This window comes from Macrotis lagotis, chromosome 8, assembly GCF_037893015.1.
Source record: "Macrotis lagotis isolate mMagLag1 chromosome 8, bilby.v1.9.chrom.fasta, whole genome shotgun sequence".
NCBI classification, from domain to species: Eukaryota; Metazoa; Chordata; class Mammalia; order Peramelemorphia; family Peramelidae; genus Macrotis; species Macrotis lagotis.
In genome coordinates, this window is record NC_133665.1 from 39,113,787 (window position 1) to 39,140,006 (window position 26,220).

The window sequence follows — 26,220 nt, forward strand, 5'->3', positions numbered from 1 at the left end:
CTACCCTGTGTTGGCCATATTCTAAAATGATGTTAAAATATCAACAAGGTAATGCACATCTTACTTTGAGCAGATATTATGGTTTGGAACCTCTTTGTAATTGTACTTCAGTTTGGTAACTACATAAAAACCCCTTCAGTATTCAGGAAGTGATCAATAATATGTAATACTGGATTTTTGTGGGCACACTACTAAAGATTGCAGAGCTTAGTTTGAAAGAAAGGAAAACACATTTATAGATTGGCATGCTGTTTACTGTAGCTTTTACAACACAGCAAGGGCTTGAACAGATCAGAGAATTTTAAAGCCAATAATATATACAAATTCCAAAATTTCAAAAACAGTTTGGAAAGAATTTTTTGGCAGCAGTTACAACATGCATCATATATTCCATACCATCCAACAACTAAATAGAAAATATAGTTATCATGAAGTCATTCATCATTCTCTCCAAAAGAAAAAAAAAAGATATATAAGTATATATATATATATATATGTGTGTATATATATGTATACATATATATATATACACACATATATGAGAGAGAGAGAGAGAGAGAGAGAGAGAGAGAGAGAGAGAACAGAAACCAAAAGAAACCCTGAAAGCCTTCTTTCCACTCAAGTACTGTCAGTGATTTTTTTGTGGGATAAGTTTTATACCTGACTCATGAGCTTAGAAAATGAACCTGAAATTCTTGAATCTCTGGCACTCATAGCTTGGTGCTGGGTCTCATTTTTAGGTTACCATGATTTCCAAAAAGACTTGTGAGTTTTTTAATACAATTCTTTGGTGTGTGAGTTTTTGTGGGGAATTTAAATTTGTGGTGTCCTTGGTCTCTGGAGAAGAAACTACATTTGAAAGGCTTCAGAAAGTTTTCCATAAGTTCAGAATTCCACTAAAAACATTAAATATATAAATCAAATACACAATCTTTTCTCCAGGGACTTGATTTGAGGAGGTATTTTTTATTTTTATACAAAGAGATCTTTCCCAAGCATGGTAACTATTTCTTCAACAACATACTGTCTGCCTTAAGGCAAGGCATCAGTGGATTTTTAATAGCATAGTGTATAAAAACTCCAGATACATGTACATCTGAAGAATAATTTGAACCTATCTTTAATATAAAAATAAAATACTTCCAAAATATTTATCCACAAAAAGAATTTTAAAGATTATACTGCTGAGCTTTGCCTCTCTGATTAGACTACCATTTAAGATCTTGTGATACTACTGGAATGATATTTGATTAAATCAGTCTACCCAATGCTCAAGAATAGTCAACTTCAGAAAATGGACCCCCCCCAATGTAATTTAGCTCTGAGTGGAATTAACTTAGGGCAACTCCTTTATCACTGTCAGATACAAATCTGTAGTGAGAATTAAAGTTCCCTCAGGAAAACAAAGTATCTTCTTTTAAAAATGTATTAAAAGAATTTTAACTGGATGCCTGCTTTAATTTAAAAAACCTAATCATCTCCCAAATGGTGAAATGTTTTGAATATTCAGCTATTCACCTGATTCCAAATGATTTCTCAAGAACTGGACTGCAACCATTAAACACAGAGTGCTTGGATATAATTTTATATCTGACTCCCAAATTAATTTTGATAATCAGGCCCTAGAAGATAATAGCTCAAATTATGTTCTGTTTCATCCATGCTGTCTTCAACCAGCTTCTTCCATCAGTTAGAATCTTGGGGAAATCTCCCTTACTTCTTCCAGCTTTGCAAGGATCCACTAAAACAGAGAAAAAAAGGAAGACACATTCTTATTTTGTAATAAATTTTAAAAAAATATTTTGATGATTTTATAGGAAAATTGGTTTCACCAGAGGGATTCAACACACAACTCAATGGTATTCCTTCAAACCCAACTTCCTAGTGCTGCAATGTTTATTTCCCACAGCCTACTCTTCCTATACTCTGCTACAGAGAGATGGTCATACCCTCCTCCATCTTGCCATCACACATTTTGATGTCTTCTGAAAATCCTTTAAGGGGTCTATTTTCATGTCTGATTGGGCTGAGAGGCAAGAATGGAGCCCATGTATCTACCCGCTCCTCTGTGAACAGTGGGTAGGCCCTTTAACCTTTGGAGGCCTTAGTTTCCTTACCTTTAAAATTAAGGTAGTTTGACACTACACTCTTTAAAAATGTTTTTAGCTTGAAAATTTTGTGAACTTGGGTTTAGGCACTGAGCCCTCTAGTTATATAGGTCAATAGCATTAAGTAGAATTTCAAAGCACTAATAATAATAATAATAATAATAATAATAATAATAATAATAATAATAATAAATTATAACAATAATATATTCCCCAGAGGTATAAAGTTTGCAAAGCACTTTATTTTCAAAAACCTTAAGAGTCAGGTACTTTTTTTTTTCCATTTTACAATTGAGGAAAAACTAAAGTTCTGTAGCATTAAGAGATTATTTGTTCAGGGTAACAAAAAACTGAATCATTGTATTTCTGAGGCCTTAGAATTCTGCATTCATTTTAGCAGAATAAGATGTGAATAAATAAAGCACTATATGGGAGATGTGAATTTGTAGTAGAGATTAATAAACCTGACACAGCATAACAAGTAATATGAAAGATATGACAGGCAGCTAGGAGGCCTGGTGAATAGATTGCTAAGCCTGGAGTCAGGAAGTTCAAATCTGATCTCAGACATTTATCAGCTGTGCGAACTTGGATAAATCTCTTAACCATTATTTGCCTCAGTTTCCCCAAATATAAAATTGGAATAATATTTTTCCAGTTTTCTTATGAAGCTCAAATAGGCACCTGGCACTACATAACTGCTTATTAAAACTACTTCTACCATCTTTAACTCGTATAGTCATAGTTGGAATCTCATAGTTTGGAAGAGCTTCAGAAGTTAGCTAATTCAACACTATACTCAATCAAAAAACCTCTTCAGCAATATCTCCATTAAAACCATCAGTGATGAGAGGAATCTTCAACTCTCTGAACTGAGAATTCAAGTCTTTTTGCAGCCAAGGTGGAGCATTTCAAAGGAAAAGCTCCCATTGACTACTCACACCTTCTCAATCTGGCTTCCAATCCCACTCTATTACTGAAACTTGTCTTAAGATTTCACAACAAAATTTCAATTGCTGTATACAATGGCAATTCTCATTCTTGAACTCTATGACACTGCTTACCACGTTTTCCTCCATGTTCTTTCCTCCTTTGGTCTTCAGTACATTGTTCTACCTTGGTTCTCCAATATGCCTCACCGCTCCTTCTCAACCATCTTGACTGGATTATTATCTATGTCCTACACCTTAACTATGGGCTCTAGCCTGGATCCTCTTATCTTACCTTTCTATGTGCTTCCTCAGTTCTCATGGGTTCAATTATTGTATACGGATACAGATGATTCTCATTTCTATTTATACCACTTTGATTAATCCTTCTCAACTCCACTACCATATCAACTATTTTCTGGACATCTCTACTTGCTTTAGACCTTTTAAAGACTATATTTCTAAAGCAGTGTCTTCCTCAAATGTCACTATTTCTATTAAGGATATCACCAATATTTTAGTCATTTGGATTTCACAGATTCAGTATTTCAGTTTATTCTTTCCTCACTACATCTCATCAGTTTCAAATCTCTCTATTCAGAGGTCACTTACCTGGTTTAAGTCTTTATCAGCTCTCAGCCTACTAACTGAATCCCCACCTTCAATTTCATTTAATCCTTGATCCATCTTTTTTAAAATTTTTGTTTAAGGAATTGGGGTTAAGTGACTTACACAAAGCTGGGCAATTACTAAGTGTCTGAGGCCAAATTTGAATTCAGGTCCTACTGACTCCAGGGCCAGTGTTCTATCCATTGCACCACCTAGCTGCTCCCCTTAATCCATCTTAAAGTACAGCTCTTATCACTTTACTCCTCACCTTAAGAATCTTTAGGTTATAGGTTCCTAAATAACTATAGGCTAAAATAAACATATCTAAGCTTGGAATTTTAAGCCCTTCACAATTTGATTCCAGGATCCTTTTTATAAAGAATTGTATCGTTATTCTCCACACATTTTATGTCTTGTTATTGAACTTACTCCATCATCATACTTTTGCCTTACATGTCTAGAATGAACTCTTATCATCAGGTTCATTTCTTAAGTTCTTTCAAGACTCAATCCCCATGCCACTTCCTATGGGATGATTTTCCTGATCTCCTTGGTTTTTATAGCTTTCTTCCCTTTTAATTATCTTCTATTAATTGTTTACTTATTTTCATTCCCAAGTAAAACACAGGTTACATGAGGATGCAAAGTATTTAAATTTTTTTTTCCTTAAACATTCTAGGTACTTAATAAAGCTTGCTGCTTTGAATTAGCTATGCAACCAACAACAGGAAATACAAATACAAATCTGAAGTTTAGGAGAAAGGTGAGATCTTCATAAATAAATAATTTTTGGAATCAGTGAAGTCAAAGAGGTGGATGTCACCATGAGGAAGAAGAAGGGAACAGGTAGGAAAGAGAATGGGGAGAGATGAGTTAAGAGACCACTCACCAGGGAAAGAGCTTTGAGGAATGCTTCTAAAATAGGAGGATGAGGAACAGTTAAAAGAGAAAAGAGAATCATAGCACTGTAGTACTAAAACAGTCAGAAGCTATTTAAAGGATGTTCATACTGTAGAATTAATTACCAAAAAGTATAATCAAAAACTGAGAAGAGGTCAACAGATTCAGTCAAATTTCACTGATAAATTGAAGAGAAAATTTTCATCAGAGTCTGGGCATGGCAGTCCTAGCATAGGGTTACTGAGTGACTGATGAGACAGTGAAAGAGGCCCAGGAGTGAAAGAACGGTCCAAGTTTCCATGGCCAGCTGGAGGTGGGGGCTAGGGTAAAAGAAGGACTCTGGAATTAGAGAACGTGTCCCTTAACCTCCCTTGAACCTCAGTTTCTTTATCTGTAAATGTAGGGCGTCCGAGTAGAAGAGCTGAAATTCGAAACTTCCAATTTTGTTTACATATTAAGAATAATTATAATGACATAGGAACAATAATAATTACATAGCACTATGAGGTTTGCAAAGTGATTTATATATGTGAAATATTTCATTTGATTTTCACAATGACCTACCAGTGAGGTAGGTGCTTTTATTATTTCCATTGGATAAAAAAAGAATGAGTTAAGTGACTGATCAGGGCCACAGAAAGAGTAAATGCTGGAGGAAGGATTCAATTTTAGTTTCCTGATTCCAAATCAAACATTCTATTGGCTATACATTAAGTTATTCAGCTAAGTAAATATAATAAATTGCAAATTGAATATTATTTGGTGAAAAATTAGTTTTATTTTTTGAAAATGTTTACTGTAATTTTTTTTTTGTACTGAGTGACTTTATAGGGTTATTGTATTCTCCCTTATGGAAATGGATTTCAATTGTTCCTTAAACTTCAATACTGTACCAGACTAGTCTAACCTAACTAAAAGCAAGATTCATAATTGATCACAAAAAGGAACATTATTTCAGCAAGAAAATACTCTGATGACTCAGGAGACAATTCCTAGAGATGTACATTTTTAACTTTCTTATTTTTAAAAGAAAAAAAAAGGAGAAAATGTTATATAGTTGTGGGGGGGGGGATGGGAGAGGGTTTGCATATCATGAAGTCAAAGTCCTGAGTTCAGTTCTGCCTCTGATACATACTTCTAAATGACAATGGGCACTTAACCTCTCAGTCCCCAGTCAATTCTTTAGGGTTACAATTTATAGACAAGCTGACAATCTGCATTAAAGGAGAACATTTCCACAGCAGAAGTGCCCAAGCTGATCAAGGCAGAAATGTAAAATAAATTTTAAAAGAAAGTAAAAAAATATAATTTGACCATCAATATATCCATTGTGTAGTTTTAAAAGTTAAATGTTCACACAAGTTTTTTTTTTTTTGTTTTTTTTTTTAGGTTTTTGCTAGACAATGGGGTTAAGTGGCTTGCCCAAGGACACACAGCTAGGTAATTATTAAGTGTCTGAGGTCAGATTTGAACTCAGGTACTCCTGACTCCAGGGCCACTGCTCTATCCACCAGGCCACCTAGTTGTCCCTGTTCACACAAGTTTTAATCAAGGTGCTGATTGGATTTACCTGGGCATCTTCTGCAGTCTTAAAATTCACTATTTTCCCATACTCTCTGGCATGGAATACAGACTTCACACGTTCCTACAGACCAAATAAAGAAATGAATAAATAGAAAAATAAACAAACTTCATGGGAAAAATTAGCATGAGAAAAACAATTTCATTGCTCTTTAATTCATATTATAAGTGATTCATTTTGAATAACATTAAAAAATAGGATGGAGCTGAATCAAGCACATGCATACCAGTGAAGAGGAACATGAACACAAACTCAATTCTACAATTCCTTAACCTAAAAAAAGATCTGTTTCACTGCTTAAAACTACAAAAGGAGGAAGCATCAGAGTGAAGAATGGCAATTTTTTTTTCCCATATTTCTTAGACGTCGTTCCAGAATCACTATATAGAAATCAAAGAAGAGATCAGTACATCTCAACTCTATCTACATGATTCATTATAGTTACAAGCTAATATGAAAGAAAACTAGCTCATATGGTTCACCACTTTGAGAAAAGCCAAAATCCACTGACAGAGGTTGCATATAGTGTATCGCTTTTTTTTTTTTTAAAGCTTTTTCAAGGCAATAGGGTTAAGTGGCTTGCCCCAGGCCACACAGCTAGGTAATTATTAAGCGTCTGAGGGCAGATTTGAACTCAGGTACTCCTGACTCCAAGGCCAGTGCTCTATCCACTGTACCACCTAGCTGCCCCCAGTATATCTCTTGTTTACAGTCCCTTTATACTTTGTACTTATGGAAGTCTATACTTGAAGGGAAATTCTGCCTAAAGGAGTCTACTTCTCTATCCCAATGATATGAGAACAAAGAGCTAGGATACCAAGAATCAATGATGCTACTATGACACTAGTAACTGGTTGGAACTTTGAACCTGTAAGAAATTTAGTTTTTGATAAACTAAACAATTTTGTAACATCCTTATAAAGGTTTTAAGTTAATAGTTCTAGTTAGGAAACACTCAAACATTCAGAGATTATTTATTTTGTTCTCTTATGGCTCTCCATATATCCTTTGGCAAATTGCTTGTCCAGAATAAATAATAATCATTGATAGACCTGAATGACCGAAACCCAATTTGATTTTCCAATGAATCTATCCACTAATAAATACTCATTGAATACCTACCATAAATGCTACTGTGCTAGCAATTAGAAAAATTATAAGTATTTGCCAGCAAGGGCTTATGATCTAGTTGAATAGACCAACCCATCACTAAGAATAAACAAAATGTTAATTTTGACACAATGACTTTTTCTCCTGATCATTTTTGAGGGTTTAGAGAAAAAATTGTGAGGGGAACTTAAGAATATTAAATTCTATGGATATTTATAGTCTCATCCTAGTGCAACAAATGACAGCACAATGGTGTAAGAGCTAAGGACAGGGACTAGGTCTATGATTTCACTGATTAAAATAAGGGACTTTTTAATTTAAGAAACAACTCAATGAAAATATAGTTCAGCATTTTCTATAAGAGATTAAGTGACACCATCACATAGCCAAGATGTGTCATAGAGCAACCTTGAACCCATGACTTCCTGGCTCTGAGGCTGTCTTGCTCTTTCTCTAATGCATACTACTTCTTAGATGTTAGAATAAGGATGACAGAATAGAAGAGCACAGGAATGGATCACTGGCTGCAGCCTTCAAGGTATTATTCTGCATGCCAAGAAAGTAACATCTGTCAAAACTGATCTGGTCTCTGTTTTGACAAAATATGTAGTCACATGTTAATTAGAAACATATAAAGAAAATATAATTAGAAACTTATAAAACAAAAATGTAAACATCTTAAAAATAATTAAATATTAATATTTTATCTTTATATTTTTATTCAATATACCTTGGCCTCAATACGTAATCTTCTTCCATGAATAATAAATGGCTCTTTGGTAAATTCATCAAAACTGTATTGCCACTCACAAGTCATTTGCCCAAATGTTCCTTTTGTCACAAACAAGACACCACTATGAAAGAACAAAGAGAGTAATAATGTAATAATAATAATAATAATAATATTTACATACCAGTTTAAATCTTATAAAGAGGTTTTCAGATATTTCACTTTAGCCCGAAAACAATCCTACAAGGTAAGTACTATTATTAAAATTATTAAAAACCAAAACCAAACCTGACAACAAATATGATTTTTTTGGAAGTAATTCATAAATAGGGCAGTAGGGGCAATATTTTGTGGAAGCAACTGCTATTCTCTATCTTTGGAGACTTTATATAAGTAGAAAGAACATTGTAATTATTGTATTTTCCATTAATATTCTAGGTAGGACTTATTACAGAACCTTGTGAGAGAGGGAATTTCCCACCACACTGAGCACACAACTAAAAGGACAATTCTAATTTTATGTATTACAACTGACATTCTTACAATCTCATTTCTTGAATAGGATCAATTACAATATTCATGTAATTTCTCATATGAGAATTTCTTTCTCATCTTTCAAGATGAAAAATCAAGAAATAACTCTTTTTTGCCCTTCCCCCCATAAATTATTTTCTTCTGTTTTAAGATAATAATTGCAATTGCCTGCAGAGAGTTCAGTAAATGGAGTATGATTTGTTTAGCATAGGACTAAATTAAAGACACAACTGGTTCCTTGTCACTAGTCAGGATGGTGGAATGAAAGAGATACTACTACTACTCAGCCTATATTTCTTTATCCTCCATTACTTCTCTCTGATCCCTTTCCTACCTATCCCTGGGGATGGAAAGGGAAAGGGTTAAGAATTACCACCAGTCTCCCAATAAACCTTCAATTATATGGAAAGGCCTTAAAAATTTAACAACTCTTATGCATACATAGACATAGATATGTATGCATATACACATATATGAATAGTAAAACTTGTATATATTTCTATATGTTGTACTTATGAAATATGTAAATATAAAATATAGAGACAAATATTACACACACACACACACACACACACACACACACACACACACAAACATACACATATCCCAATGTACTTTCCTCACAAAACTCTTTCGGTAGATGATGTATCATCTCCATTTTAGAGATGAGGAAACTGAGGCTCAGAGATTAAATGAGATGTCTAAATTCAGAGCTGGAAAATGTAAAATGTAGGATTCAACTCATATTCCAGTCTGATTCCAAGTTCAGCACTCTTTCCACTAGATATTTAAGGATACAACAACTGTTTAGCTCTTGTTCTCCTGAAACAAAGGTATCTGTGGTGGGGACCTATGACACCATGGGAGATTGGATTTGAGTGTTGCACAGAATTGCACCGAAGATATCAGCTTCACTCTCTTCCAGAGTCATCAAGGTTCAGTGGCAAGACAAAAGTCCTGGTATTGGCTCAGAATGGAGAGAAGAGCCTTGGCATCTCTGATGTCTGTCACTGGGCCTGCTGCAGCCTCCTTCATGGTTGTTGAACCAAACTGTTTTCATTTGCCCAGGGAATTTTTCACTTGCTTGAGGCAGGCATTCCTCTAACTCACCAACGAATTTGGGTCCTGTTGTTTACCATCCACCTGGTTTAGCCCATCTGTCAAGACGATCTACCAAGGTATGACCAAAGGACATGCTACAGCTTCTTGGAAGAAATTTTGGTGAAAACTGTCTACCAAAACTTATCTACCAAAGGTAGATAAGCAATCCTGAAAAGGATTGGGGAAGTTCTCACACCACAGGTAGGAGTCTTCTCAAACACTCAGGTGAGCAGTACATAATCTTGGGTCCAGGATCAGGAAGATGAGTTCAAATCTCAGGCTCAGATATCAGTGTATATACTATATCTACAAATTAATGCTAAGGTTTTACAGCTGATAAGACAGGCATATGCCTGCTGGTCTTTACTTTCTTTTACTTTTTTGAACATTTTCAGTCATAGGAAGAGAAGATAAAGAAACCATACATAGTAACTTTTTTGTTTTTTGCAAGGCAGTGGTAAAGTGACTTGCCCAAGCTCCAATATTTGAACTCAGGTCCTCCTGACTCCAGGATCAGCACTCTATCCATTGCACCACCTAGCTGTCCACCGTCCTTACCTAGTAACTTAATAGTAATACATCTTCCTCTTTTTAAAAATAAAAATAGTAATGTATCTATCTCTTTGTTAAAGGTAATCCAAAAATTATACACAAATATCATCTCTGTATTTGCTTGAGTAACTATATTTGATTTTGAACTACTTTTATAAAATGTTTGAGGTTACATCTATGGATACTTGTGTGCCTAACTGAAGCTATGTGCATTCAGTCATTTGTATGTTTGTATGTATATGTACTATAGAGAAGCAAAGGTTTGGATAATAAGTGTTTCTACTCATTAATGGTTCTTTGCAATCCTGTTATTAAATAAGACAACTAAATATTAACACTAGTGAGCTACCTTGTGGTTATCATTATGAAATCTGTTTTATTGACCATAACATGTGTAATATACTTCCTTCTGGCAAATCTTCCATTTTCCATAATCTGAAAATATAAGAGAAAAAAGGTTGATGCTATTCTTATTCTGATATTACTTACATCTTACCTTTTTCTAGAAACCTTGGGGGAAAATTCATTATCACATTTCTACAGTAACAATCCATATATTCTAAAATAAATAACAAGAGCAAATTAAATTAATATGCATTTAAATATTATATTTGTATTTCATAAAGCACCTATTTGTAAAGATTTCTTAAAGATAATTTAATTTTAACTAAGTGAGGATAATTATCACATTCAGATTTTTAAGGAAATCTACTAAAATAAAATTAAATGTATTATAATTTAGATCAAACAAAAATGTTATTACTTATCATGTTCATTTTTAACTTGCAGAGTAAAATTAATATTTAATTCAATCCGCATGAGAACACATTTTTACAAAGTCCATAAAACACCAAAATCTGTTATGGTCTTCTGCTCTTTCCAGTAAACTCCCTTTTCTTCTGCCATTTAAATCATATGCATTCTTTTATCAAACTTCATCTGCCCTTTGGAAGTAGAGAAATGACAACATTGCTCATTCTACACCAACTATTATCTTCTCCAGAATGAAATACTCATGTTTTAGTAAACATTCTTTTCCTTTCTTATTATGACAGACAAGACGCAGTTTTAGGCAGATTAGGTAACTGTGACTAAAATACTGCAAAGTAAAAAAGGAAAAAATATACATATACATATATATATACACACACACATATTCAGTCTAGATAAAAATGTTACCAACTTTAAAGATCTGGGAAGTCGGAAATTTGGAAAACAAGCTAATGAGGAAATAGTAAAATGAAATGGAATTATTTCATTCTGAGCAATGAACACAAGAATGTTTTTATGATAATTGTCAAATTTCTGGAAGACTCAGCACAAAGGTAGATGACTCTTCTGTTTGGAGACTCCACAGGTGGCTCTTTTTCACCTGAGATATAAGAAGAAATGAGGAAAGAGAAATATAAGGGAAAGGGGCAAGTTATATGAAAAAACTCCCTAATAACAAAGTTTTAACACTGGAGAGGATTATGCAGAAAAAAAGGGAAAGCTTCTATGTCTTATAAATACACAATCTACTTTTATTTGTTGAATATAACTTAGGTATTAACTTAATTCATTAAAACAAGGAAGTGGTCTAAATACCCTCCTGTTTCTAGAAACCCAGATTATACAATACATTAAAAGATCATGTCTTTAAAAGAATTAAAAGCTCCAGTTCAATCCCCATATGTCTATGGTCTCAATTTACCTTTAATACTACCTCATATTAAACTCAAGCATGGCAGCTGGGCTTAAATATTAATTGAATCAGATCACACTACAGCAACAAAGAAAAAGAATGAACAGCTTTTCCTCTCCATTTTTATTTTTTTGGTACTATTTTGAATCAAATCCAGAGTTTGACAGTGGCAGAAATTAAGCTAATTTCAAAAATCACACTGGTTTCTGGGTATTAACAATATCAAAATTATCCAGGAAGAAACATGCTTAATATTTTCTAGACCCAAACTTACAAAATACTTAGAAGATAAGTAGATGCCAAGACAGATACAGTATGATTTGAAACAAATAATACTTGATTCCATTAAATATCTTTTGTTACTGAAATTTTTGAGTATCACTTAGAGAAAACTCCTTATACAACAATAAATAATCAACCTAAATCATGAATTGATGGAACATAAAACCAAACATGGCAAGAAGTGAAAAGGAAAAGCAGCTTTCAAACTAAAATGTACACAATGCATAACATAAGACTTCACAATTTTGTCATATGATCAGCTTCTGTTCCAAGTTATTACTCCTCTAGTTCTTTCATCTTCAGCTTTTGTATAGACCTCCCTCAATCCATCATTATATCCTTCCATTAGGTGTTTTATTTCCCCTATCCATTTATTTATTTTTACTAGTCAAAGAATTTAGCAGGTATAAGATCACACAGCTAAGTCACAGTTTAGTGTAATTCTCTCTTTTTTTCAGAAGACCTTCAAATTTTGCTTCTCATAGTAATCCTGTGGCACAGATAGGTACTTTCACCCCCCCCCCCTCAACTGCAGATATAGAAACTAAGACAAAGCAAAGCTAAACAGGGATGAGCACATTGGTTGGTTTCAACTGAATTGACGTCCAGGGTCACACGGACAGGATGACCGCCCAGGAAGTCTTAACTCTTTGTCCAGGGTTGTAGTCCCAACCCCAAATCTATGCTGTGATCTCCACTTTGAAAAAATCCATTCCCTGGACTCTAACACCTGGTGATTGTTGAAATGAAGGCTGGAATGTTTATAATTACAAGACAAGTTTCAACTTGAAGTCCATTGATTAAGTCTTATTCTGTGCATCCCATGCTTGGCTCAGTCCAGTTTCCTAGTCATCAAATGCCAATTATTTTCAATTATCAGTACCTCATTGCCATTTGCTTGATTTGTTCACACTGTTTTCCAGTTCCCAAAGTGCTGTCTGGCATATCTTTATTAAATTGAATTAAGCATCATCTTCAAAATTAAGATTATCTAAAAATACCTGTGATCACTCTGAGTTATTATAAAACCAGGATTGTAAATCACTACCCTAAAGTCCTCAGACAATAACTTAGGAAAAATAAATAGAAATATCATCAGTACGAAATATTTTAATTCAACTAACTTGATATTACCTTAGTAGCCTCATTTATATAGCACACAGGTGAGAAAATTTTCTTTGTTTTACTCATTATGGGTAAGTATTGCCCTATAATAATAAACTTTTGGGAAATGTTTTAAAGGAATGAACAATGCCATACATAAGACATTGTACTCATTACATCTGTTGGAATCTTTTTCAGCTAAATAATAAAGTCATGGTCACTGACATTAGGATGCTCTCTGCATTTAAAAAAATAAACTTATAAAATAGTTCATTTATTTTAGACAAATCAACTTAACCATTACCTAAATATGGAAACAGACAGAAAGGAGCTAACGAAATGAGAGGATTGCCTTTAATCCTATTATTCAGATATACGCATTATCAAACATTCCCTTTAGAGATGTTTGAAAGAAGCAAAAAAAATTCAGAATAATTCAAATTATTCAAATATAATAGAAAAGAAACACACAAAAAAGAGTGCTGAAATTATGGTACACTTAAGAGGGAAATTACAGGCATGCCAGATCTCAAACAAAAGCTATTAATCATGTGGAAAACTTTATTTAAGAAATTGTTGTGCACATTTTAGAATATAAAAAAAACCCCTCACTTGAGTTAAAATGGGATTTTTAAAGATCTCATATAGAAGTATAAGTGAGAAATAAAAGGAAAAAACCAATTTCATCTAAATAAACATGAAAAATTTAAAGTTAAAAGATAAAGATGACAGCCATAAAAAGAAAACATTGGGGAATAGGTAAGGTACAAAACAGGAGTATATCACTAAAGTAAACTAGTATTTGATAAATCCAAAGACTTTAGCTTCAGGAAAAGAACTTACTGTTTAACAGAAATTGCTGGGAAAACTGGAAAATAGTATTACAGAAACTAGGCACAGACCTATACCAAGATAAGGTTGAAATGGGTACATGATTTAGACATAAAGGGTGATTCCATAAGCCAAGACAAGGAATAGTTTACCAGATCTATGAAGAGAATTCATGACCCACAAGAGACAGAAAACATTATGATGTGTGAAATTTTGATTACATCAATTAAAAATGTTTCATACAAACAAAACCAAAGCAACGAAGATAAGAAGAAAGCAGAAAACTGGGAAACAATTTTTACAGCCAGTGTTTCTAATAAAGGTCTTATTTCTAAAATTTATCGAGAACTAAGTAAAATTTATAAGAACAGAATACAAGTCATTTCCCAATTTATAAATGGTCAAAGAATATAAATAAGGTAGTTTTCAGAGGAAGACATTAAAGCTAACTATAATCATATGAAAAAAATATTCCAAATCATTATTGATTAGAGAAATGCAAACTAAAACAACTCTGAGCTCACAGCTATCAGATTGGCTAAAATGAAAGAAAAAGAAAATGATATGTTGAAGGAGAAGTGGGAAAACTAGGACACTAATGCACTCTTGCTGGGGTTGTGAACTGATCCAACCATTCTGTAGAGCAATTTGGAACTAGGCCCAAAGGGCTATGAAACTATTCTTATCCCCATTTTACAGGCAGATAAACTAAGGCAGATAGTGTTTTTTAAAAGTGCTGTGCCCAGGGTCTGAGGCAAGATCTGAACACAGGTCTTCCTGACTCTAGGACCAGGGCTCTAATTGTCTCTTTACAAAAGGTTTTCTGAATTCATTTCTGTAGTACTAACCTGTTGAGGATATATGTGTCAACAGGGATGACAGTAAGAAAAGAAGAATGACAACACCAGTTGAATCAATTAGATGGTGTTCAATCATTTCCAGTAATACTACTAGTTCTGCATTCCAAAGGGACAATAAAAAGAGGAAAAGACCCATATATTCAAAAAATTTTAGCAACTTATTGGAATAATATTATTCTGTAAGAAATTATGAGCAGATGGATTTCAGAAAAACCTGGAAAGACTTACATGAATTAAAGCTGAGTGAAGTGAGCAGAACAAAACACTGTACATAGTAACAATAACATTGTGTGATGATCAACAACACAGTAAACAAAGACAATTCCAAAAGTCTTGAATTATGAAGTCTGTATTCAGACCCAAAGGATACTATTTTAACTTTTTTCAAGTTTGTTTTTTGTTTTATTTTTCTCATGTTTTTCCCTATTGTTCTGATTCTTCTTTCTCAACATGACTAACATGGAAACATGTTAACATGATTGTACATGTATAACATATATCAGATTTCTTGTTAGGGAAGGAGGAAAAATATTGAACTCAAAATCTTATAAAAAGAATGTTGAAAATTATCTTTACATGTAATTGGGGAAAAATTTAAAATTCAAAAGAATGAAACAAAAAAAAATCACTGGACTATGAAATAATGTCAGACTACAACAGATATGCAGCATGTACAGGATAAACCCACAAACTTGAGTGGGCATAGAAACAAGATTAATGGTAAGGAGTAAGTCACCACTTATGTTTAGTTTGTAAAACAACAAACTCCAAGAAAGGGTAAAGCCGTAATTCAAAATTCTTTCCATATGCTAAGTAAGTGACTGCACTTAGAGGCACAAAACATGCACCCTGATTTTTGAACACCAATGGCCTTTTCCTCAAGTCACTTAAGAAACGAATGAATCAAAATTAACCCAGAACAGTCTTTTCTTCAGGAAATGATTCCTAACTGAACAGCCTTTCTTTCGTAAGTCACCTAATAAAATAAAAGGTTCAGTAGTCCATATCAGCTTTGAGATTAATCCAAGAATACAGCAATAAATTTTTTAATTCAACTAGGTTTCTTTGATCAATTACAATATAACTTTGCTAATTTACATAATATTTAATTTTTATTTTTAGAACAATGAGGAAATCACTGTCTCAGACTTTTAGAAGCAGGTTTATATATCACCCACAGCAATAATTATTTATAAAATTACTAATAACAATAACATTTATGTAGTGCTTTAAGATTTGAAAAACATCTTGCACATCTCATTAGATCCTCACAACAACCCAGGAAGAAGGTATTATTTTTATCCCCATTTCATTGATGGGTAAACTGAGACAGATAGAGATTAAGTGCTGTGCCCAGGGTCAAACAACTATTAAATTTATGAAGCAAGATCTGAATGTAGGTCTTCCTGACTCCAGGTTCAGGGCTCTCTCTACTGCTTCTAGCTACTTCTTTACAAAAGGTTTTCTGAATTCAATTCTGTAGTATTAATCTATTGTGGATCTGTGTCAATATATGTCACAGGGATTAGAATAATAAAAGAATAGTTACACCACCAGTTGTATCAGTTAGCTGGTTTTCAATCAATTCCAGGACAGTCAGATTTTTTTTTTTTTGCAAGGCAAATAGTGTTAAGTGGCTTGCCGAAAGCCACACAACTAGGTAATTATTAAATGTCTGAGGCCGGGTTTGAACCCAGGTACTCCTGACTCCAAGGCCGGCGCTCTATCTACTGCACCACCTAGCTGCCCCTAGAGTCAGATTCTTCATGAACCTATTTGGGATTTTCTTAGCAAAGATACTGGGGTGGTTTGCCATTTTCTTTTCCAGCTCATTTTACAAACAAGGAACTGAAGCAAACAGGGTTGAGTGACTTGCCTAGAGTCACATAGCTAGAATGTATCTGAGGGAACATTTGAACTCAGGTCTTTTGGACTCAAGGGCCAGCAGTTTACCCACCTATGCCACGTAGCTGCCCAAAGGCATGGTAAATGGTACATGTCAAGGCAGGAAGGAGGCCTCCCTTAAATGAAACTTACCCTGGGTAAGATGTCAATTTGAAACAAAAATTGATTTAATCTTTAAAAAACTCAAGTTTAAAGTAATTAGATACCTATTAGTTATACAAAAAAAAATAGCCACCTTTTTCTTAAACATTTTCTACCTATATCAGATACACTAGCAAAAATTTCATGAATGTAAATCAAGTCTAGTAATCATAAAAACTCATTCAATTGATTTCAGTGGCAGTTTGTATAAAGCAGCCATCCCATATACTTTAAAGGTTACTTGTTCCTAAATTCTGATATAAAGGGAAGACCTTAAATTTCCATAAAGAGAAATTAAACCTTGAGAGATGATTTGATTCATGCCAACAACTTTAGTACAGAAAATACCTGCCTTTTGACACATGAAGATTACAAGCAGAACAAACTTTCTGATTCAGTTCAGCCTAAACTGAAGGTCCTTATCATCAAACTCAGTGTTTTAGAGTTCCAAAGCCTTTCCCACAGTGGCCCTACTTGCCTCCAAAAACATGAATTTTGTCATTCTCAAATACTAGAGAGTCAGTCTTCCTAAAAAGGAGAAGTATATCTCTTTCCCCAGGGGGTTCTACCTTGCCTAAAACTAACATAGCTGATTTTCCTGCAAAACAGAATTGGGCTCTCTCCTCAGCCTTGTCAAACCCTTCAGAAACATCTTTCTGAAGAGCAAGAGGAGCTGAATAAAGAGTGGTATCCAATTAGCCTTTTGGAGTCTACTTCTTGTCACACTTACTGAAAAGTTCAGGTGAGGTCAAGAAGACTGTTCGTCACTACTCTGATGATCTGACTGCCTATAAGACCCCTCTTCCAGATCAGATGTGATTTGTCTTCCTGAAGCAGTATAGGTAAAGATCATATCAGCTGAAGGCAGATATCTTCTGATTGCTGTCAAGGCAGAGCTTCAAACTATTTGCAAACTCCTGCAATTTCTGAAAGAAAAGAAACACACAACAAACAAAAACAGCCTCTCCTCCACACTACATCATAAACTACAACTCTGCTAATTTTAGAAGTGACAAAAAGACAAGACTTTTTTTTTAATGGACACAATACAGAATACATCACCTGCACAAGTCAGCTCTGTGTGAATATGTCTACACAATGAGAGGTAACAATTTCTTTTTTAAAGATAAACTAAGACTAAAACATCCTGCAGGGGAGAAGTTGGGGAATAAAGGAAAATGGGGACAAAAGGAAAAAAGCTGACAAAGGAACAAATGGTAGCTTTTGCTTCTAGATAAGATACAAAAAAATTGTAGGGGACAAATGGTATGCTGAAGAAGAAAGGATTATTTTTCTACATTATGAATTATCCCCCCTGCATAACATAATTTTAAGCTTTTTTAACTGGAAAAAGCAATCATATCTTCCAAAATGTAAAATACTATCAAGCAATAATTAATTAAATTTTTCCATAGAAGTCGGTTAGTTCTGACCAAATTCAATATCATGGTTTTACCTAAAAATTTAAAAAAAAATTTTCACTGAGTCTTCGTCTTTTCAATAAAGCATTGGAAGCACTTTAAACACTGTATAGTTATCAAGCTAAAAATGGGAGCTTATAGAACTGAAAAAATAAAATAAAATTAATTCAATTTAATTAGTATTACTAGCTTAATGAGAATGTTTTTATTTAAATTTCTCCTAAATTGCTCTTAAATAACTATTCATTCTTTGAATTCTTATTTGCTCAAAAAAGCATAAGATTATTTTAACATATTTTTTTTGTTCAACAATTTGAACATTTGAATTTCTATCCTTATGGTAGCAGCTTATAATTTCCCATGTTATGAAGAGGATTAAGTTAAAGTTGTTGCATTATAATCAAGCATAAAATCAAATACTGCATCTTTCCTGTGGAAAGAGTACTTTAATTTTAACCAAAGGACATACTTTTCAATCCTGACTCTGTCATTCAATAACTCTATGCATGACCTTGGGCACAACCACCTCATTTCTTTGGTCTCAGTTTTTTAAGTGTAAAATGAGGAACTTGAAACAGACCACCTCTAATGTTTCAATCTGACTTTAAATCTGATTTATAATTGCAGACCTTGCTTGTTTTGGTTCTTCCTTTTTTTCCCCATCTTTGGCCCATCATTTCTGAATTGGAGAGGTGAGAATCAGAGAAAATGTATAGGTCTCCATTTTGTTGTTCACGTGACACTGAATTGTTTTTTTTTTAATTTAAAGAATTAGTACTTGGGCGATACCTGGTACACCAAGGCTGATAAAAATAAGTACTATATTTTACAGGATCTACATTCATTTAAATAGGAAAAAACCTCAATAAATCCATATACACTGAAATAACAAATACATGCAACTGTTCTGACAAAGATACATTATGTGGTGATGATAAATTCCCTTAAAACAAAGTTTTTAGATGTAGGCTTAGTATAATTATATGTGTGTGCATCAACTGCATATGCTATATACAACAATTTGAGAAAGCTTTGAAAAGAATGCCATTCTACATTTTCTTTTAAACTAACTTATTTACATACAGAAAAATAAAATGAAACTAGTTCCTCTTACCCAGTAATTTCTTACTCATAATCTTTATTTGACTTGGTGAGCAGCATATACATTATCTTACTAAATTAAAAACATTCCACTCTCCAAATCTTAGACTTGCAAGATATTAGGAATTATAGTCAAAAAGGAAAAATCATCCAAAATATAATTAGGCAATGATGGACAGTACATTCATCAAGAGGAATTTTAACTCATGATTGATCTAGAAGATTTAAATAAAACTAGCTCTTTTACTAAGATTCATTATACTAATTTGAACATGTGGCTTTAAAAATTTTGACTTTTAATTTCTATTAACAAATTTATGTTTCTGCCTAAAAGACTAAATAATGCATGAACACTTCCCCTAATAATTAGGCTTCCCCATGTTTGAAATCAGCGGGTTAAAGTACAAAAAATGGTTTAATAATTGCATTTTTTTAGGTTTTTTTTATTGCAAGGCAAATGGGGTTAAGTGGCTTGCCCAAGGCCACACAGCTAGATAATTATTAAGTATCTGAGGCCAGATTTGAACTCAGGTACTCTTGATTCGAGGGCCAGTGCTTTATCCACTGCGCCACATAGCCGCCCCAATAATTGCATATATTTCAATAATAAATCTGTATTATTTGTAACTGCTTTGATTTGAAAAAAAATCCATTCTCAAAATCCTGTCATTATTTCACGTGTTCAACTTTGAATTTTCACTGTAGGTTTTAAAAACAACTATTTGTTATTTTATTTCATTTTTCTTGTTACCTTGTTTGATTACAATGGGGAAGAAGTCTACTTTCTTAAGAAAGTTTTTCACCTACTTTCCTTTCCTAAGTTCAGATCTCTTAAGTTAGAAAAATACCTCAAACACCAAAAGGAAATGTTTCTTATGCAAAGGAGAACTCTGTGTGTTTGTGTGTGTGTGTGTGTGTGTGTGTGTGATTTCTACATGGCTAATCATAATCCAAAAATCCAATATGTAAATAAAGTTTCATGGCATAGAAAGGATTTCTCACCTTATTCTAGTTTTCCATAACAATTCCATTTTATGCCCGAATTCTCAACCCAGATTTCTTTACTGTTCACTTATTCTTTAATTTTGAAAACTATATTGGTACAATTGCCCCTAATATATATGATAAAGGAGGGACTTATTACTACAGTGTAATTGAACTTATATGCAAAAATGATTGAGAAGAAAAATATTTTGTCTATGTAATACAACCCTTTCTTTTAAACAATAGTTATAAATCTCAAAGTGGAATAATTCTCAAATCTCAAAAATACTAAATCTTTTCTTAAGAAAAATTAAGCACACGTATCTTTGACAGAAATAATTTATATACTTATGCTTATATAAAAGTACATATATGTACACACACACACACACACACACACACATATATATGCACAATTATATAAAATCGAGACCCTTAAAGTCATAGGAAGTTATAAAAAGGTGATTTTACTGGCAAAACACCGTGAAGGTAAAGCAGACTGAAAACCGTATAAATTACAATTAAAAATATCTATGAAATAAGACAAAATACTTAAATTTTAAGTCTTTTTAAAAGTACCCATAGCCATTTTTTACAATTCTTAGAATAACTGCTTCAAATCTGTTTCTAGAAGAATGTTCTTCTATGGATGGAATGTCCTATATCACATGTAACATGTAAAGAGTACAAGATTTGTGACTTGGGTTCATATCCTGGCACCAGCATTTTACTGCAAAAATTCCTTTAATCTCTCTGAGCCACAATTTTTCCCCTCTTCAAAATATGAATAAGCTTGTACTACATTATTTCACAGGGTTGTTGTGAGGAAAGCATTTCATCCGTAATTTAGACTCGTACAAACAAAAGATATTATTACTCAAATGAACAAGATCAAATAACTTCCATTTATCTGAATTTTTCCCCTATTTCTATACTATAGAAATACAGAACTAATACTTTGTTATTTTTAAAATAAAACCATATTGCTCCCCCCCAACAGAATTATAGAACTAGTAACAAAATGTTAAATATTTTCTGTATAAGCAGGTAATATCATCACTAAGTCATTATTATACTCTAAACAGTTGAGGGTAAGAAAAACTTTCCTTTTAAGTCTTTCTCTGCAAAGGTACCAAGGAACAGAAAAATCAGTCATGTAATTTCTGGTTCCTAGAAAAATTGGGAATTTTTGGAAGAATATGGTGGAGGGGGAATGATTTGGAATGGGGGCTACTAGAATACATGATCTTAAGAAACAGTGCAGGGCTAAGTCCACAAAGGTTGTTACTAGCACTAATTTGTTCAGATTATTTGAAAAGAGAAGTATAAAATGGTTACAGAGAAGTATTTAATTTCTCTCTATTACTTTCTTTCTATGCCACCTTTCTATGCCATCTAAGTGAATGGAATGAAAATCTTGAAATACCTTTGCTCGCATTTCTGTGTTCATATTTTTTCACATCCAATATTTATTAATCCTGTAGTTTTAATGCTAAAATGATCACTTTCAAATACTAATGACCAGTGGAAGAAGAACAACACAGATTTCAGAAATAGAAGAAAAATAAAATATTCACAGCCTGAGCTAGATCCCAATTTAATGAGAAAATCAAATGTATGTGGTAATAGTGAAGCAATGTTTTACTATTAGTCAATAAAATAAAGAACATTTTGATAACCCAAAATTATAATAGTCAGGAGGCACCAATTACCCTATCTTTGCTGCCATTTATTCTTTAGAAGCTTGTTGGGATGTCAGATTTCTAAGGAAAGATGATCAGGGCATATAATCAACTTAATGAAAATAAGTAAAAAGGCAAGCATGTGGTACCCTAAAAAAATATGGTTTTTACTGGCTGCCTTTTTAAACTATTTCAAGGTATATTTAGGCATTTCACTTTAAGAGTACATAGAAAATGTACACATATTGATATATATTAGAAATAATTCTTGACTGAGTCAATTAATAAAAGTTTATGGATACAATAGATACTTCAAAGAGATACTGTGGATGGATATATAAATTAAGAAATATGATGAAACAATGTAAGAAAACAGCCTTCTATTTAGCCTATTAATTATTAGCTCCTTAACATTTTAAAAAAGGAAATAAAATATTACACTGTTGTCCCATAGTAAAATCAAATGTAAAAAGAAACTGATGGAACTTAGGTAATGTGAACATGATGGCAAAATGATTCTTTTTTCTCCCTTTTGAGAGGACAAATGATTATATTACTTAACCTTTCTAGGACGAATCACAATGGTTTTTATCAAATGTACAATGTTCCTTTCATGTACTATGAATGATGGAACAGAACAACGGAATTGCATTCTTTCAAATTAGGAAAGTTTATTTTTTTGAAAGGAAATTAACAAGATAGTTCTGAAATAGAAAGTAAATATATAAAATTAAGAGCTGTTTTTCCTCTCCACTTTTTTTCCTTTAATACACTGGTAATACATCAAAGTCCAGAAAGGTTACATTGAAAACATTCAAATAATAAATGAATTTTGTTAACAAGTGAGCAAGTGACTTAAAATAAAAAGATAATACAAAGAAAAACTTGCAAATATGAAAATAATAACAAAAATACAATTTATAGACATTTGAAAAAGGCACTTGTCATTACAATATTACACAATGTTTTGGGGAACAATCAAATGATTACTGACTTTAGATACAAAATAATTAATATTTCTCTGTTTAAATAGAGTAGTTTCTTTCTAAAGTTCCATAAAAATATAGTGAAAGGGGAAAATAATTTAACATCCCAAATAATGACTTAAGAAAGTTACAAAAGGACCATTCACAGTATGTGAATGAAGACATTCAACTAAAAATGATAAATCATGCAGCATTAAATGATACAGATCTGACTAATCTTCATCATCATCACTACTACTACTATCAAGAGTCATAATCCACTCCCTGTAGGCATAAAATTTCTGTAAGCATGGTAAAGGGGAAAGAAAGAGAAGCAATAAGGTTAGTTTAACATGACAAATAGTTTTAAAAACATGCACAATTATGAAATATTTTAGGATTCAGAACACCATTAAGGCATTCTTTTTGGCTGTTACTTATATTTGTAGATTTCAATGAATTCTGTTAACTATACAGACTTTACAACAGATAGAATGAATTGCCTGGATTATTTTAATATAGGAAAAAATATTTTTGTGGCACTCTGTGAAATTCAATTTAATGTCATCATCATTTCAGTCTGATTGGTTATATTGCTGTTTGGTTGGAAATGTACACATTTCATATATATATATATATATATATATATATATATATATATATATATATATAATACTTTCACCATAAACATTATATGTATATGTATTTGTATTCGTCTTAAAACGTGTTTATGCATAATTATATATCTTAAGTAGTTCATAGCAGCACAGATAGAAAATAAAGAGAAAACACTAAGGGAAAACTGCCAGAAACAATGAATTGTTTTTTAAGGGCATTATTTTTAAAAATTTTCATCAACTCTGAATCATATTTTTTTATTTAGATTTTTGCAAGGTAAATGGGGTTAAGTGGCTTGCCCAAGGCCACACAGCTAGGTAATTATTAAGTGTCTGAGACCGGATTTGAACCCAGGTACTCCTGGCACCAAGGCTGGTGCTTTATCCACTACTCCACCTAGCCGCCCCTGAATCATATTTTTTAATCCTGTGTACCTTGTAAGCAAAAAATTTCTCTTTCAAATGATTACTATGAATATAATTTTAAGAATTTTAAAATAGTGTTTTGTCAAAAGCCCCAATATTTTAAACATGATGTAAAGAGTAGGCTAATTCCAAATAACAAAAGATATTTGTGGAAATTTTATACTGTGCTTAATATTCTTAAACATAATAACAGATGACCCCTATCTGGGTCATAAGTACTGCATTAGTTAAATACATATTACTTTGGTATACTTAATAATGACAGACCAAAATACATGAGTTTATATTTATATAAAATCACGTCCTTCAAATCTTCAAAGTTTAAAGTTTCCAAAATAATCATTATTCAAAGATAAAGATAATTTTGTGTGCTCTTGAAATAAATATTACAGCAGAAGAATCTGCAGGACCCTCTAGTTTCTGTTTTATTTTTACAGCTAGTAATGAGGCTAGTCTTATACTTTTCCTGACATTTCTTTGATTCCAAAAAGAATATTTATAGTACATAGATAGGATATATTTTAATACTTTTAAACTATTCCTATATTTTAAAAATTGAATTTAACTATTATAATTAAAATTATGTTGATAAATGTTAAATGGTCAAATAAGGGGAAAAAAGGGAAAGGATTATGTAACATTCCTGAAGTATTAAATATTTTCACCTTCATCACATAATATTTTGCATAATATAACAACCTATAATGCTCATTAGAAATCATATTTGGCTGATGGTTGTTAAGTTTTATTCTGAAATTTAAGTTTTAGAAAGATATTACTTTACATGGGGTATGGCATTTCTTAAAAAAAGCTGCACTATAAAAAGTATGTGGCCTCATATTATGCTATCACAGATTTCATCATTCACAAAGATTCTGAAATAAAGGCTATAAGATACATGCTTTACTATTTATGAACAGTTTGTTTAGTTTATTCCTAATTATTTTAAGCATTGTTATTTTAACATGTCAAAATAGTACTCCAAGACAGCATTACTATAATATATTATGACCACCAAAGTGGTTATAATATATATCATATATATATATATATATATATAGTACAATATATTATATATAATATAAATATAACAAAGGCTATACACTATAGAAAATACATCTTCAAAGAAAACCTTGTCTTATTTTTTCACTGAGGATTTAAGTCACTGATTTAAGTCATGAAAAAAAAAAAAGCTCTAAACTGTATTGGGGGAGGACCTTAAAAATTCAATCAAGGAGTGAAGAAGTTCTAGTTCACTAAAGCAAAAAAAAAGCCTTGGTATTTTTTAAACTGTCTTTTTAGATGGAACATTCTAAGCCATAGTGTTGTCTATTATTCCAGAACTATGTTTATAAAAAGCTAGTTTTGATTGAAATACCCAGTTATTAAACCCTGCAAAAAGTTTTGAAAACAGAATGCTCCATGGACAAGAGAAGAAAAATAAGCTTTATAAAAGTTTTATATAATAAGAGTATGATGTATACAATTATCTGCAAAGCATAAGAAACTTGAAAAACTCTGTTACATAAACAATTCAAGTTGTCCTTTCTTGAACCTGGAGCAATAATAATTGTGGCACCGATGAAACACTCCAAAAGGACACAGTGCAATTTTCAACATAATTAGAATCATCAGGTACACAAAGCAAAGTGGGTTTCAATTGATCTTATCAGATTTTTACATAAGAAAATCTTGGTTGGAAATGCATGTGGTGAGTAATTAAATTAAGACCATACACAAAACATTTAGATTTACAACTAATCCCTATATATGTAGTTACCATTAATAAAGCTTTTCATTTTATTTAAAACATTGCAATTGCTGTACATAGTTTGCAAAGTTTTATGGCTATGTTGATATAAAAATCTACTGTAGATTTTCACTTGCAAAGTCATGCATTAAATGTTTTCATATCAAACTTTTTGATACCTGTAAAAAAGAAAAAACCTTATAAATGTACTTTCAAATTTAAGTATTATAAAGTTATAAATAGGAAAATTAAGCAGTTTGTGAAAAAAAAATCTTAAAACCCTCACATGTAAAGTAGTAAAATGCAATTAAG

At 32.4% G+C, this 26,220-nt stretch overlaps 1 protein-coding gene across 6 annotated transcripts in view; it reads right to left on the bottom strand.

Moving 5' to 3' along the window:
• Positions 1-232: 232 nt before the first annotated feature.
• The window catches only part of VPS13A (vacuolar protein sorting 13 homolog A), a 349,000-nt gene continuing 323,012 nt past the window's right edge, over positions 233-26,220 (bottom strand). For 2 of the 6 annotated variants that reach the window (XM_074196703.1, XM_074196708.1), the window contains 4 exons: positions 10,505-10,590; positions 7,969-8,092; positions 6,117-6,191; positions 233-1,741 (listed from right to left, as the gene is read on the bottom strand). In XM_074196703.1, the coding sequence (XP_074052804.1) occupies positions 1,691-1,741; positions 6,117-6,191; positions 7,969-8,092; positions 10,505-10,590 (336 nt within the window). In that variant the 3' untranslated portion in view covers positions 233-1,690. The other 4 variants (XM_074196704.1, XM_074196705.1, XM_074196706.1 and 1 more) reach the window with 4 other exon arrangements.